We start from the raw sequence: 15,580 nt of genomic DNA on the forward strand, positions 1-15,580 counted from the left end.
ATGATGATGATGATGATGATGATGATGATGATGATGATGATGATGATGATAATAATAGATTTATTTATATCCTGCCTTTCCAAAAGGATCAATGATCTTGGACACCATAAATCAGCTTTCTTCTTTGTCTGAGACAGTTGTATCTCATTTTCTCATAGGCCATGAGAATGTGAAAATTCTACATAGTATGCTCACTTCTGCACCTCTTTGGAAAACACTGTAGCAAGTTGTTACAACCATAAACCAATGGAGTGCCTGTTTTCTTTCCCTTTGAAGCCCATTGCTTTTGCTGCTAAGCTATGCTCATGGCTTCGAATGCCTGTGTGCCTCAGTTTTCATCTCATGCTGATGAATGAGTCTTTGCTTGTTTTGAATAGATAATAAAGCTGCAATATCTTGTTATTCCTGCATTCCTATTTTTTTTCTCTCTGTACCTTTCTCTAGTTTTCAGATACCCCCTCTCTTTCTGTATACTGAAGCATCATTGCACAGCTGCTCTTTGTTGTGTTTCTCAGTAATTCTCCCTCTCTTAGAAAGGTCTTCAGTGATTTACCCTTTTATCAACTTTATATTTAAAAAAATCTCTATATATAAAATTATAATGGCCTTGTCTGTGTTAATTCTTCCTTCTGAATTTACAAATGTACTCGGCTACCAAGACTGACATTTATACTGTTATGTATACTGTGAAGAGTATCACATGCTGGTTTCAAACTGTGATTTCATTGGGAGGAAAGTACCTTTGGTGTTGTTGATCACATCACACTGCCTCCCATCCATAGCTGTCTTGCCCCCTCCCCCGCTGTGTCTCTTCCTTCACAGGAGAAACCTGTGAATGAAATGGCAATCGCACAATAACACAGATGTGCAAAGTCATTCATGGGGCAGTTGCACAATTGCCAATCACATGGGCGGGTTACACACCACTATTAAAGTACACGCGGAGCGCGTACTAGGGTTAGGGAGGTATGGTGCTTCCGCACCTCCCTAACCCTAATACGCGCTCTGCACGTAAAAAATAATGGCAGCCATTCCAGTCGGCCGCCACCATTTTTACGTAGTGGACGCTGTGCTTCCGCATGTGTCGCGGAGGCTATGACACCGCGAGTGTGCCAGCGGCACTTCATGGCGTCATAGCCGCGCCGCGAGATGGAGCTCCATTTTGGAGCTCCTTTTTTGCTGCGCGAGGGAGTCGCACGGTTTGCACGCAGCGGCTCCCTCACGCAGCAAAGATCAGTGCCGGCAGACCAGCGTATTTCGGCGGTCTATAAAGAGCCATGATGTCAGTGTCCTCTTCTCCACTCTTCCCCCCTTTCCTAGTCCTTTTAATTTTTTCCCCAGTTTTTTAGACACCTTCAGAGCTCTGCAGCTCCGAAGCCTCAATGTAAGTTTTGAAAAACCTTTTTTAGGCGTAAATAGAAGCTGCAAACTGTGTGAAAAAAGTTGAGAAAAAATAAAAATAAAACCTAAAGGCATGTTGGATAGGGCATAGGGGCGTAAGAGATGGAAGCGGCATTGAGGGAGAGGCAGGAAGGGAGTGCAATGGGCACAGCAGCCCTAGTTGCACACATGAGAAGAGGTGCAGTGGTGGCTGCATTACAAGTGGTATGTTGCTATTTTAATTTAATTGTGTTACTATAGTAGGAAAGGGGCTGGTGTGATAACCTCCTGTCTTCATGTGCATTTGGTAATATATGCCATTTCTGAGACAAATCTCCTAGACTAATAGTAGGCTGTCCTCAATAGAACCAGGGTCATGTCAGATTCCCCTAGCACTAGGGTAATCTTCCTCCAAGTCACAAGGACTTATTCTCTGCATGTGTGTTGGGATTCCTGCCATCTAAAGTATAATACAGTCCCACATAGGATAGGCCTTTTCTAAAGAAACTTCTTTTCCAGATATAAAACTAGGATGATGATAGTACTTCTCAAGGATTCCGAGTTGTTATAGTGAGTTAGGCTTCTAAATGGCTTGGGCCCAGGTTACTTGAGGGAACGCCTCTCCCTGCCAGCCATAGATGCTGATGAAACGTCAGGAAGAAACTCTTCTAGAACATGGCCACCTAGCCCGAAACCCCCACAAAAAACCATGTATGCCAACCATGAAATCCTTTGAGTTCACAATAAAGCTTTTCTTATAGCAGTAACAAGTCATTGTTCAGCACTGAACAAAGTCCCAGAAAAGATGAGCCAAATGCGGCATGCTGGCGTCGATTTTAGGGTTAGGGACCGCACACCAACCGCATGGTCCCTAACCCTAGCATGGACTGGCAGCATAGTAATGGCAATGTAAGCACCAGTGGCGCACTCAAGACATCATTCTGGCACCATAAAAAGAACCCGGACATATTGGGTTCATTTTACTCCAGAGGGAAATAGGCCGCTGTCAGGCCGCCCCTTTGGGGTGGTCTGTACAGTGCCAAAGTCTTTGAAAGACCTGGAACTACACCCAATTCTGATACAGAACAGTTATTGCCGCTGTTCATCTTATTTATTCTAATAGATTATTTGGTGGGAACAATTTCCTTTTATTTGTTAGTGTTTGCGGAGGGTATCCCCCCCCCAATAGTTTCATTAAGTTTGATGTTCCTAACTCGTGAACACATTCTTGATCCAGTGGATGGGAAGGAAGGATACAAATATAAGCAATCTGTAAATCTTAGTGCATTAAGTGGTTGTGTTCTTTGTTGTGGTACTTGTCTGATCAACAGGAAATATCAAGAAGACACATGGCAAGTGCTCTGCTGCTGGAGTTAGGAATAAGCCTAGAGCAAGGAGTCAACACAGCTGGTTTCCTATGATAGCTTTTCTCTATTGCTTTCTACATTTCAAAATACTTGCTAGCATTTTGGCACAGTTTTTACTATTTATCACAATTCACACATGTCATTAGGTATGCTAGTGAAACCCACTGGCCTTTGAAAAGGACACTAGAAAACATATTCTATTTGCTTTGTCAAGCTGTGCCATCTGTGAACAGCTCCAGTGTCGCATGATTAGGAAGCAGTAGTATTGCAGGCCTTTTTCTTTTTTTATCCCACATGTATTATTTTTGAACTGTGCTATACTAGCCTTTTAAAAACCTTACTTTTGTGCCTGACAAAGCTCTGTTGATTCAAAAAGAATTCTACAGAGAAATCAAATCAAAAGATATACTATATCTTACCCTGCATACCCAAATCTTGTTTTATCTATCTTCTCAAATGGAAATAATTTCAGAATCTAAAATCTAGGGTACAGCAAAAGAACATGTGAATGCTACCTATTAACAGAGTGAAATAGTGTCTTAAAATAAAAAAGGATTGTAAACCCCTGAAAAATGTAATCCATAAACTTGAAAATAGGCTAAGATTAAGAAATGTCACATTGCTTGAAGTCCCTGGGGGCAGATTTTAAAAATATATATTACACTACTGAGGAAGGAAAATACATCTTTCTTCCTGGAAAAAAATAGCCTCCAAATAAAATAAACAGGATTTCCCCTCCCCAATACCCAAGATTTTCAATGCTCTGGGAACTATCCACCAGACATTCCCCTGCACAAACCCCACTATATTAAATGGAAACTGCAAGACAGAATTTCCTAGTGGGTCATATCTCACATTTCATACTGAAAGTACCATCTCAAGCATCATTCAGCAATGAAAGTACCACACATAAAAATAAAGGATACACTGGCAACAGAACTGCTTAATTTAAAGAGTTCTCAGGATAAAAAGCTAATCAATAAAATGGATTAAGTGTTTAAATATATAGCATCTTAATTAAAATTTGAACTATACAAGTTGCTTCAACGTGCTATTAAGTGAACTGGCCAAGTGGAAAACGGAACCTGATCTTTGAAGTGTAGCCACATGAGAACTAATGACTTCAAAGAGGGGCAAAAACCCTTTCTTTCATTCCCATTCTTTTTCACATGCATTAAACTGAATTATGAACTTAAGAGTTCAGGTTAAAACATCTCTTATGTTTTAATCACAAGAGCACTCTTGCCATTGACTTCCAGCTATAAATGTTCAGGGTCTGATGGAGCATCATTATTCCCAGGCAAGCACTTTTTGGACTTTGAACTTTCTTTTTCCACAAAAACTATCTCCTTTAGTTCTCAGAAGCTGCTCCCAACATCTCTTGTCATATATCCATTCTTTCACCATTATAATAACAATTCTGAGATCAAGTCAGAGGAACCAGTGACTTGTGGCTCCTTTTCCCAGCAGTGACACCTGAAAACTGGGGCAATGAAAAGAGCCACATTACACATTTATCACTGCTACATGGTGGTTTTGAACATAATACATTATTTGACCAGTGTGAATAAAATGCATGTACCAGCAGCTCACAGACCTGTAACATAAAATAAGAAAGGGAAGCCAAAAGGAGAAGGTACTTTTGATATGTTACTAGGGGTATTAGTGGAAAAGATCTTGCTGTAAATATTTCTAAAATGAATTGGAAGCATATTGTTTACATACTGTTTTCACCCTCAATTAGAGTTGCCATAAATCCCAGAAAAGCAGGATTGTCACGGATTGGAGGATCTAAAAAATGTCCCAGCCAGCTGGGCATTTTTAAAGTCACAAATCCTGGATTCTTGCTTTATTGCAGGCCACATTTTGTCAGTCTCCAGTCTTTGCACTGAAACTCCCTTCTCTTCCTTTTATTTTCCTCTGCAAGGACACCCAAATATGCTTCTCTGTGCCTCTGACTGATGCAGTGACCAGGGATGGCATCTCTCCTCTAAACTCCTGTCTGGAGTCGGTAATGGGCTGGATGAGGGAAAACAGACTCAGCTTGAATCCAGAGAAAACAGAAGTACTCGTGATAGGTTCCCCGGGCCCAGGGATGGATATTTGTCCACCTATCCTGAATGGGGTCACGCTCCCCTTGAAGGACTCAGTTCACAGTTTGGGGGTGCTTCTGGACTTGTCGCTCCACCTTACATCTCAGGTGGATGCGACGGTCAGGAGCACCTGTTATCAGCTTTGGCTGATACGCCAGCTGCGACCTTACCTGGGCCGGGGGGACCTTGAAACGGTGGTACATGCTCTGGTAACCTCTCGGTTTAATTTCTGCAATGCGCTCTACATGGGGCAACCCTTGTACCAAACTTGGAAGCTACAATTGTTTCAGAATATGGCAGTGAGGCTGGTCACTGGATGTTCCAGGACCAGCCATATAACACCTATATTGAAAGATCTACATTGGCTGCTTATTCGCTTCCGGGCGCAATACAAGGTGTTGGTAATGACCTATAAAGCCCTAAATGGCTTGGGCCCAGGGTACTTGGAGGACCGCCTCTCCCCATACAGTCCGCCCCGCACTCTCAGATCGGGCGAAAAATATTTATTAAGAGTTCCCAAGGCAAGGTTTGTGTCTTCATCACAAAGGGCATTTTCCATCGTGGCCCCTCAGACCTGGAACTCTTTGCCCGACGAGCTCTGCTCAGCAACCTCTCTAGATCTTTTTGGGAAGAATCTGAAGACTTTTCTTTTCTGTCAAGCCTTTCCCCATGTGCCTTGATGTTATTCTCTCTCTCTCCTGTGCATTTTGATCAATCCAGCTAATTTGTTATATAGGTTTTTAATTGGTTTTAGATTGAATGATTGTATGGATTGTTTTTAGAATTTTTGTATTGTTTTTAAATGGTATGGGTGGGTTTTTGTATTGTTGGGCTATGGGTCGTCACTTTGTATTGGTTTTGTTGGTGTTTTTGTAAACCGCTGTAATCTGCAAGGAATAGCAGTCTAGAAATAAAAATTTCATTCATTCATTCACTGAGCAACAAGGAAAATAAAAGCATGGGGATAACAGGTCTATTGACACTTTAGTACTCTTAACTACTCTTGGCAGGGATAATTACAATGTAATTCCATGTAGATTATCGCACTACTAAAACGCTGCTAATCCACTTTAACTACTCTGACTGCCTTCTGTTTCATTTTGGGATTTGTAGTTCAGTGAGGCCTAAGAGCTTCCTGGCTGAATATTCTAAATGCCCTTTCCTAAACTACAAGTCTCCTAATGCAATAGGAGACAATCAGAGCAGTTAAAGTGAATTAGCAGTGTTTTAAGAGTGTAGTACAATAAGAAAAGGAGTTAAAAATAAATAAAGGCAGGTTTGGTTTTGTGGACCTTGACTAACAAGATTATCATACCAGCGTTTAAGCACTGGTAAATCACCTCTCAAACACTGAGTAAGTGCGTGTGTGTGAAAGCCTGGCATGCTTCCTCAATGTCAGGGAATCGTCAGTTCCCTCTAGCATCACTGAATTGTTTGGGGAGAGGGAATTTCCTCTGAACAGAAGCTTTGCATTCAGAGGAAATTCCTTCTCCCGGGATGATTCAGTGATGCTAGAGGGGAGCCGACAATTCCCTGATGTTGAGGAAGCATGCCAGGCTTTCACACATGCGTGCTTCCTCAACGTTTGAGAGGTGATTTACCAGCTCTTACACCAGGTAAACAATGGTGTGATAATCTTTTGAGACAGGAGGGCTATATGGGGGACAAAAAGGAAGAGAAGACAGAGGAGAAAAAAGAGTTGTAAATAAGAAATACCCAGTTCTCTGCACAGTATAATTAAATTATCCAGTTTGGATGGCATAATTTATGGGATAGTGGTTTGGGTTTTTTAAATGAGACATAGCAGCCAAGGGTGTGGGGTGCAGGGTGGATGGGCTCCTGAGATAGGGGTAGAGTAGTTTGTTTTGGAACCAGAACAGAGCTCTGACAATTGAGCTGTGGCAAATAAAATGGTGTCAGACCAGATAATTTCTGCAGTGCAGTAGTGTTTACAGCTTTTACTATGGAGTGTACTCCTTGGAGAATGTTTTCCATTTTGCATTGCCTTGTTCTCCTTTCCCTTGCAATATAAATAATATAAATATAAACATCAAGATACATTTATTTCATATGGCTTATTTACAGCTGTATCACATACACTGAATTTTATTATGCACTCAACCGCATTTTTCTGATGAATTTATCTTGGCTAAAATGCCTTGTTTACTTGCAATATACTTGTAAAATTCTGAGCAAGAAAAAGGCTTAAAATGATACTTTACTAGCCACCAGATCTTGACTGAATCTTTGTGGTTGTTGCTGCTGTTGTTGTGTGCCTTCCATTTTTTCCCCATTTACACACAACCTAAAGTGAACCTATCATGGGGTTTTCTTGTCAAGATTTGTTTGCCATTGCCTTCCTCTGAGGCTGAGAGAGGAATTTGAACCCTGGTCTCCAGCATCTAGTCCAACATTCAAACTATGCTGGCTTATGCAAATAAACCTAGGTGTCATTAAAATAATCCAATATAAAATTAAAAATATCTAATTTTAAAATGCATACATTTCAACCTTCTGTTCAGGAAGAATGTTAAAATCTCCATTTTGAGCATGACTGAGAAGCATGAATTTACATTAATGTTTTTGGCTTTTAGTTGGTCGTGTCCTCAATTTTTCTTGAATGTCCTACATTTTGTCCTGGTTTTGTGGAAGAGAATTATGGCAACCCTACCCTCATTACTGATTCAGATGTATGGGCTTGTTGTAGTGTGTGCGGGGTCAATTTATTGTGACCCCATGAATTTCCGATAGTTTTCTTAAGCAAGGTATGCCAGTTCCTTCTTCTTAAGTATAGCCTACAGCGCATGGTACACATGGGTGATCTTCCATCCAAGTGTTAACCAAGGCTGATATGACTTAGCCTCCAAGATCAGATGAGATTTTGTGCCTTTAGGGCACATATGACATCCTCAACTTTTGTTGTTGTTTTCCATTTCTAATCATTATATATTTTAAATACAGGAGGGCTACAGGTTCACAGCATGTACCAATCATTCCCAGTCACTAGCACTTGCTGTAAGAGCCAGCACTTTATAAAACATTCCCAACAGTCGCTCTTATATTCAGTATTGTGTATTTGCATAACAACGTGGCTAAAATCCAACAGCTGAGTACTGCAAATGCACTCAGGGCTTTCCCCATGCAGCAGAACAGCTTGCGTTTTCTGATCCATGACTTCCATAGCGAGCAATGGGACCTTGTTCTGCAGATGGTTCATTGAACTGGAGTTAATGTTTGCAATACTGAATGTTTAAACCCAACATACAAATTTCTAGATAACATTTATATGCTCAAGACAGGACAGAGAGGTTTCTTAAATACACTTTCCAAATAGTCCCTGCTAGGCATTTTATAAGCTTGCCAAACTTGATTTGAATTTAAATAACTAATTTCAGTTGTATGCTTTTAAAATAGCAAATTAATACGTTTAAAAGTTTGCAGAATGAAGATACTAATCCTAAAACAAAACAAAAAAAATCTGATTTAAGGATTTATTATTTACTGAGAATAGAAATTCTGAGGGACGGCTAGTAAATACTGGTGTTTTGTATGTATATATGTTCTTATAGTTCCGTTTTAAAGAAAAACATTTGTTAAGCACCAACATCTTACTGAACTGTTTTATTACGCTACAAACAGAGACATTGTATAAGTTTATTATAAAACTATCAAGTGCAGAATAATCAAAATATATGCCAGTGACTTACCCCATTTAGTGGATAAGTTTTCCATCCTAGCTCTCCAATTGCAGTGGTTGTATCAAGCAACACAACTAGAAATAAAAAGAAATGAAAATATTGCCATGAAATTATTTGAAAGAAAATCCTCATCTACATAGATGTGATAAAACCCATTTTACCTTTAACTGTGCAAGTTCTGCAAATACTACCAAGTCTATTATTGATTTCTCAAATCATGAGATAATCCATTTACAGCATGTTTCTACATGCTGTTTCAACAAACAATAAGCAAAAATATATTGATATATATTATATTAAATATAAGACATACTTATTATGTTTTATATTGTGTTATATTATGCAACATGAAACATACTTCTCTGTTAGTAAAACATATTTGTCTGTTAAAATCAAATTGACTAAACATAATTGGAGGCAAAGAGTGCAGCTGTTACCAAAGTTTTTTTTTTAAAAAAATTATTTACGCTTCACTGCTTTCAGCGTGGCTCTTTTTTGTGACACTTGCAATAGTGGCTTCTTCCTACAGCCATTAGTTCAGTGATGGGCAAAGTGTGGCCCTCTAGGCTGTTGGACTACAACTCCCATTGGCCCTAGTAAGCCATAGCCAATACTGGAGGTTCTTGGAATTGCTGTCCAACAACATCAGAAGGCTAATATGATTTCCACCCCCTTTCCTATGCTTGCTCTAGTTCCTAGAAAGAGAAACACTGATGTAGGAAGCAGACATATCATGGGCATTTTCAATGTTATCTTGCACGTGAGAAAATAATTTATCATATGTCACAAAGGGCAACACTGGAAGGAGCTTTGAGTATTAAACCTTTTTGAAGAGATTCATTGGCAGTCATTTGCATGTAGGAACAAGTGAGTTCTCTTTACAGTTAAAATTGTTTCTTATTTTGGTATATGATGGGCTAAAATAAGAATGTAGCTTGTGATTATCCACAGCTTTATCTCCTGCTTAAACGTTTCTCTGGCCTATATCTGGTTGCTACTCCCAGTCAAAATAGACTTGTGAATTGATGGAATTGATGGAATTGCATTGTCATTTCCCCTTCAAATGGTAAGATCTGTTGAGAAAGGAAATGGACTAAATATTGAGGGTTAGAACTCTGCTCCACCTCAGTCTAAGCAAAGATCTGGAATTTATTCGTCTCATTTGGAGTTCAGATTTCCACACACCCTTTAAGTTAGGCCTTTGTTGTCATAAAATGAGCATTTTATTCTGCATTTATGGTAGAGAGAGGTTGGCAAATAATATTTTTAAAGCAAAAACGTATCTTCTTGCCCCATTATCAATATCAAGCAAACTACCAGTTGTAAGCATTTCTTTACTATTTTACCTTGACATTACACTAAAATTTAATCTCTGCCAATTAATATATTTTGTATTAATGTGTATCTATATTTCTTAAACTCTCTATTTTAGGTCCATACTGATCAGTAAAAAAAGAAACTTTCCAGCCTCTGACCCCCAAAACTGGTGAAGATGTACCCAGTATTGAGTTCTGCTAGTTCCCATTGATTTAAATTATTTAATAACAACCTTTATTTACATCATGCTTTCTCCCCAGTCTGAAATTCAAGGGAGCTTGCAATATTTAAAAACAAACATAGATTTAAAAATTACAGTATAAAAAAGTTAAAATTAAACTATCAAAAATTTAAAACGTTTAAAAAGAACAACCCATTGTAATGTAATGTAATATAGTTTATTCGGTCTTTGACCAGTATAAGAAATAAAAAGAAAAGAAAAACAGCATCAGTATAATTTAAAATATAGATTGTACATACCTGGGCAAGAATAGTACTTAAGCAATTACAGTTACAATAATGCCGGGTCAAATCATCTATGCAGCAATAAAATTTTCATCTACCAATTGAGGGCGGACTTTACACACAATGTAGCAGAATTTGGCCACCTTATGGATCATACTAGGGTCACAACTGTCCAGAAGGAGGCGTAAGTAAAATAGGTCTATATTACCTGGGAATTTGTTTATTATCGGATAGATCAGTTGGTTACAGGCATCCCTATAAAACTGGCAAAAAAGAAGAACATGCTTGATAGTTTCAGTGGCGCCTAAGTCACAATGACATAGTCGGAGCTCGTATGGGGTTTTCTTAAATCTTCCTTCTAATACGGCTGTGGGTAACATATTAAAACGTGCCAGAGTTAAAGCCCTTCTGAACTTAGGTAGGGTGACATGAAACAAATATGGAGCTGGAGAGGAAACCAAGACCTGATCACTAACCACTATATGTTTAAGGAAGGAAGCAGTTTCCATTTGACCTTCTATGTCTAGGATTTTTTGTTTAATAGTAAATTTGGCTTTATCTACATCGAGTTTTAAGATTGCATCTTTGTTAAAGCCTAGCTCATTCAGTTTCTTCGTTATAGCTCTTTCCCAAGAGGATTTATAGGAGTCTAATAAGATTAGGTGTGTCAATTCTCCAGATGTTTTCTGCAATTTCAACCAGTAATTGAATATAGTAATCCATAGACTAGATTCTATTTTATTAATCCCAGCTTCTCTCCTAAGGACAGCATTTGGGGCACAGTGAGCAACTTGGAATATTTTCCTCAGGAACTTAGTTTGTACACGTTCAATTGCATTTATATTGCTATATGGCCCTAGTTGAGCTCTGTATAGGTGTTGCGGGCGAACTTTGGCAGTAAATAGCTTGATTGCGGCTGGAGAACAAACCATTAAAACAAAACACTCTAGCACATCATACAAGGCCTGTTTAATTCTAAAAACTCAGTTCTCAAAGTCCTATTGTAAGAAGAACTGTAAAACCTTTAAGTTCCTGAATATATCATTTCAGATCTAAGTACTACAAGCTTACAAAGGTATCCGGCCTGGTAGCCTATATATATTTACTTAGAGGTAAATATCCATTAAATTACTATATCACACTCTCAAATATTTGTGCATGGGACCTCAGCATTTCATATGTAATCTAAGCAATCGGCTACAGAAAAGTAGAGATTGCGTAAATTAGGTCTTGTCCTTGGACTACAGTTTTCTGATGTGGAGGTGCTTGAATAAGAAAGGCAATGAATTGTGAATCACCAACTTTGCATGTACATTTTATTCTTTGATGTTAGTCTTCAACAACTGATTACAGGTAAGAATTGAAGCTTTATAAAGTAGGCTGCCAAACTGAATAAAATCACTGCCTCTTTTCCACATCACATTTCGCAATTAAATGAGGAAAATACAGACTTCCTAAAAATACAATGTTGATATCTCATCTTCCACTAAACAGCATTTTGACAGACATTTTTTATATTCCTAGGAACCAAAACAATTCTAAAGGCTTAAAAAATGTTCCAGCTATGCAGAAATCTTGACAATATTTGCATAGAATCTTTCTAGAATAATGGGCATGATAGATGCCTACTCAGGATTAGTACTTTTCACTATAATTTTTACCACTGTGCAAATTGTTCTGCCTGAAGAAAACAGTGCATTCAAAATATATTCACAATTCTCCAATAGCTGCCTGTTTTCCAAAAGAGCCTAATCCATAAACATAACAAAAAGTATAAACAGGATTTAAAAATTTACATTAACACTGAGTGAAGAAGACTTGGCCTTTCTTAGGTCTGAAAATGCAGATATAAGCTTTCTGTTTTTCATATGAAAGAAAATGATTATGAAATGAAGGAGAAAGAAGGAAGGATTTTTTTTTACTTAACAGGCTGAAGTGTGTGTGTGTGTGTGTGTGTTACCCTGGCAGTTGCTCACAAAGGTGCCACATGTGATTAAATTCATATATGATTGAAAGTCATATAGAGATTATTAGGATAGACTGCAGGGCCTATCTATTGAAATGAGATATCCTGGTACTTCTTTAAACCAAGGATATAGCTATTCTGTGTGGAGGGTTAAGAAATATGTTATTGAATAAGAAACATGGGCACAACCCAGTACAAAAACCAGAAACATGAGTTCAGCCTTCGGTGTTAAGATTTGCTGTATCTTCTGTTTGGACACACTCCAGTGAGCACAATAGTTCAAAATACCCTAAAGTTGCATTTTGAGGAGATAAAACTACAAACACTGCTATTATATTCTGCTATTAGTGCATATTATACAGTAGATCTTCACCACAACAAATGCTTCCTAAAAGACACTGTACAAATGGAGAAAACTGCTGACAGGTAATGCAGCAAAAAGTATAGAAAACAGCCAGATTGTACAGTGGGCCCTCCACATTCACTGGGGCTAGGGGTTCAGAGCCCCCATAAAAGTGGGAAAACCACAAATAACAAACCACTCAGTTTTTCAACTTGAGAGAACACCCATCTAGGAATCTCTGGTGCAACTCTAAGGTCAAAATCTGTGGGAATTTGATGATAGAATTATAGCAAGTAGCAATAGCAAGTACATTTCTATACCACTTATTAGTGCACTTAAGCACTTCCTAAGCAATTTACAATGTGTAAGCTAATTGCCCCCAACAATCTGGGTATTTATATTATCGAACCCAGAAGGATGTAAGCCTGAGTCGAGCCTGAGCCCTCAACTGGTATTGTAGTGTGAGAGTGGCTGCAGTTCTGTGCCACAAGGGCAGAATTGTGCTGGAAGACCTACAAATGCCTAGAGATGTGTTCTCTCTAGGAATCTCTGTCCTACAGCAAGACTCTATGGTCAAATTCCAGAAGAGCTGCACGGGAGAATTTAAAAGATTCCTAGAGAGAACATAGTAATGACATCTGTGAATAATCAAATCTACAAAAATCAAAGCTACAAATAAGGAGGACCGACTGTATTTGGAAATGGTTTCCTGAACTTTAAATTCCTTTTTTATAAAAAAAACACTCCAAGAACAATTTACCTCTTCCAGCTCAAAATCAACACGGATTAGCCTTTATCTAGCTTTATAAATATTGCCAAATTTCAGATCAATCTGCCCAGTTGCTTTTTTTGTGATAACTTAAGAGAAACTATACCTTCTGGTTATAATGGTACATGCCCTCCAACAACCCACCCAAATAGCTCTGTATTCATCCATGTCCTTCTCATAATGGTGACAGATTATGGAGATTATTGCATGGGAAAACAGGCATGGATTACATGTAGTTTGTACCTTTCTCCGATGGATCTTACAGCACTGCCCCATGCCCAGGCAGTAGGTAGCCTGTATGCAACCTGGGCTTCTCTGGAAAAATCCTGTTCTTGAAAAGCTGTGGGAGAAGCCTGGGTTGCATACGGACTGCCTACTGCCCAAAGACGGGGTAGTGGAGGAAGATCCATCAAAGATGGATTTAAACTGCGTGTAACCCTCACCTGTTTTCCTGTGTGATAATTTCCTAGAAGTTATGCCATATCACTTCCAGATTTCATTTGGGGAAGGGTAAGGATGAAAATGGAGAGTGGACTGGGATTTCTGTTGGTGATTAGGGAAGAAACTCCTCATTTAACTCCACTTGCTTCCCTTTCCAGTTCAATTTGCAAGCCTTCTCTTCCCATGGCAAAAACATTTCATTTAACTCCGCTTGCTTCCCTCCACAGTCCAATTTTCAAACAAGTCTCACCTCAAGGGAGGACAGCAAATGGCCCATCCCCAGTCCAACTCCTCTGTCATGGAGATGGGGGGGATGGTCATTAAAGGCACCAATGACAAAAATGTGCTCCCCTAAGGTCAACAATAACAATTTCTATGGTATTCCTGTAAATCCCATGGTCTGGCCCTGTAACAAAGTTTGATCAATGTGTCAATGAATAATCAATGGATTAAATTATTTTATTAGTGTTTATGCTAGTGAACATCTGGAGCATCACTTTGCTTGCATATGAGATTAATGTGATGAGTTCCACAATTCCTGGTGTCCCCTTTCTTGGGGATTGGGATATATACTGAGCATTTCCAATCCCTGGGCCATTGCCTGGTTTTCCATATTTGTTGGCTATTTTTTTTTTAAAGAATCTGAAAGGATTCCACCTCTATAGTTTGAAGCAGCTGTATTGATATACCTGGCTATTTTTCTTTTCCAAGTGTCTCTTCCATTTTATGTCCTATAATTGTGGTCTTGTTGTCAAAAGATTCTTCCTTCTATAGCTCTGTCATATTGTCATTGCTTTTATACAATTTTTTAGTGTATAGCTTTCATCCGCTTTTTATTTTGTCTTGATCATTTTCTGACCCTCAGAACCTCAGTAAGTTTTGTCCCTTTCAGTGTCTCTGGTCAAGAGAAATACCAGACATGATCACTTTCAGAATGGTAAACTGTGAAAGGTGGCTGCTTTTCTTAGCAACCATGAGCACAACATGGTTTCACAATTCCCTACATGATAACCTTTTTTTCTGATTTCAGGATAACTTTTAAAGAGGCTTGAACTATAAACAAGTACAGTGGTACCCCGGGATACGAAAGCACCGGCTTACGAAATTTCCGGGATACGAAAAAATTCCATAGAAAAAAACTGTTCCGGGTTACGTTTTTTTTTTCGGGTTAAGAAAAATTTTTTTGGTGCTTTTCGGCGCTTTTTCGCACGAAACGCGGCTTTCCAGCGCTAGCGCCTATGGCTTTTTCGGCTTGCGAAAAAAATCGGGTTACGAACGCCGCGGCGGAACGAATTAATTTCGTAACCCGAGGCACCACTGTACATTCTTATCTTATATTTCATTTCTAGATAATGATGATGATGATGATGATGATGATGATGATGATGATGATGATGATGATGATGATGATGATTTATTTCTTCTTCCAAACACGAAGAATCCGGGCGGGTTACAACAGTAAAATACATCAAATTATAAGATGAGGCATTTTAACTAGAAAACAAAACATATGGTCATTTGTAACCCTAAACACCAGTCAGTTTTAATTAAATAAGAGCAAACAATAAATTCTTCACAAGATCCCTTCCCTGGACAAAATCAAAAGCTGGTTGAATCATCATGCAAATCTAGTGTATATGAATATTTATTCATTATTAAAATGTATATACCATCCTTTGGAGTAAAAATACACCAGTGAATGAAAATAAATCTAATTAAAATCACAAAAAGTAATTTTTCA

At 38.6% G+C, this 15,580-nt stretch overlaps 1 protein-coding gene across 1 annotated transcript in view; it reads right to left on the reverse strand.

Annotated features, from left to right (window-relative positions):
- The window catches only part of LOC121917219 (ephrin type-A receptor 6-like), a 309,408-nt gene that overhangs the window by 253,470 nt on the left and 40,358 nt on the right, over window positions 1-15,580 (reverse strand). The window contains exon 2 of the mRNA XM_042442975.1: window positions 8,548-8,612. Within this exon, the coding sequence (XP_042298909.1) occupies window positions 8,548-8,612 (65 nt within the window). The remainder of the gene's footprint in view (window positions 1-8,547; window positions 8,613-15,580) is intronic.

This window comes from Sceloporus undulatus, unplaced genomic scaffold (assembly GCF_019175285.1).
Source record: "Sceloporus undulatus isolate JIND9_A2432 ecotype Alabama unplaced genomic scaffold, SceUnd_v1.1 scaffold_13, whole genome shotgun sequence".
In the NCBI taxonomy this organism is placed as follows: domain Eukaryota; kingdom Metazoa; phylum Chordata; class Lepidosauria; order Squamata; family Phrynosomatidae; genus Sceloporus; species Sceloporus undulatus.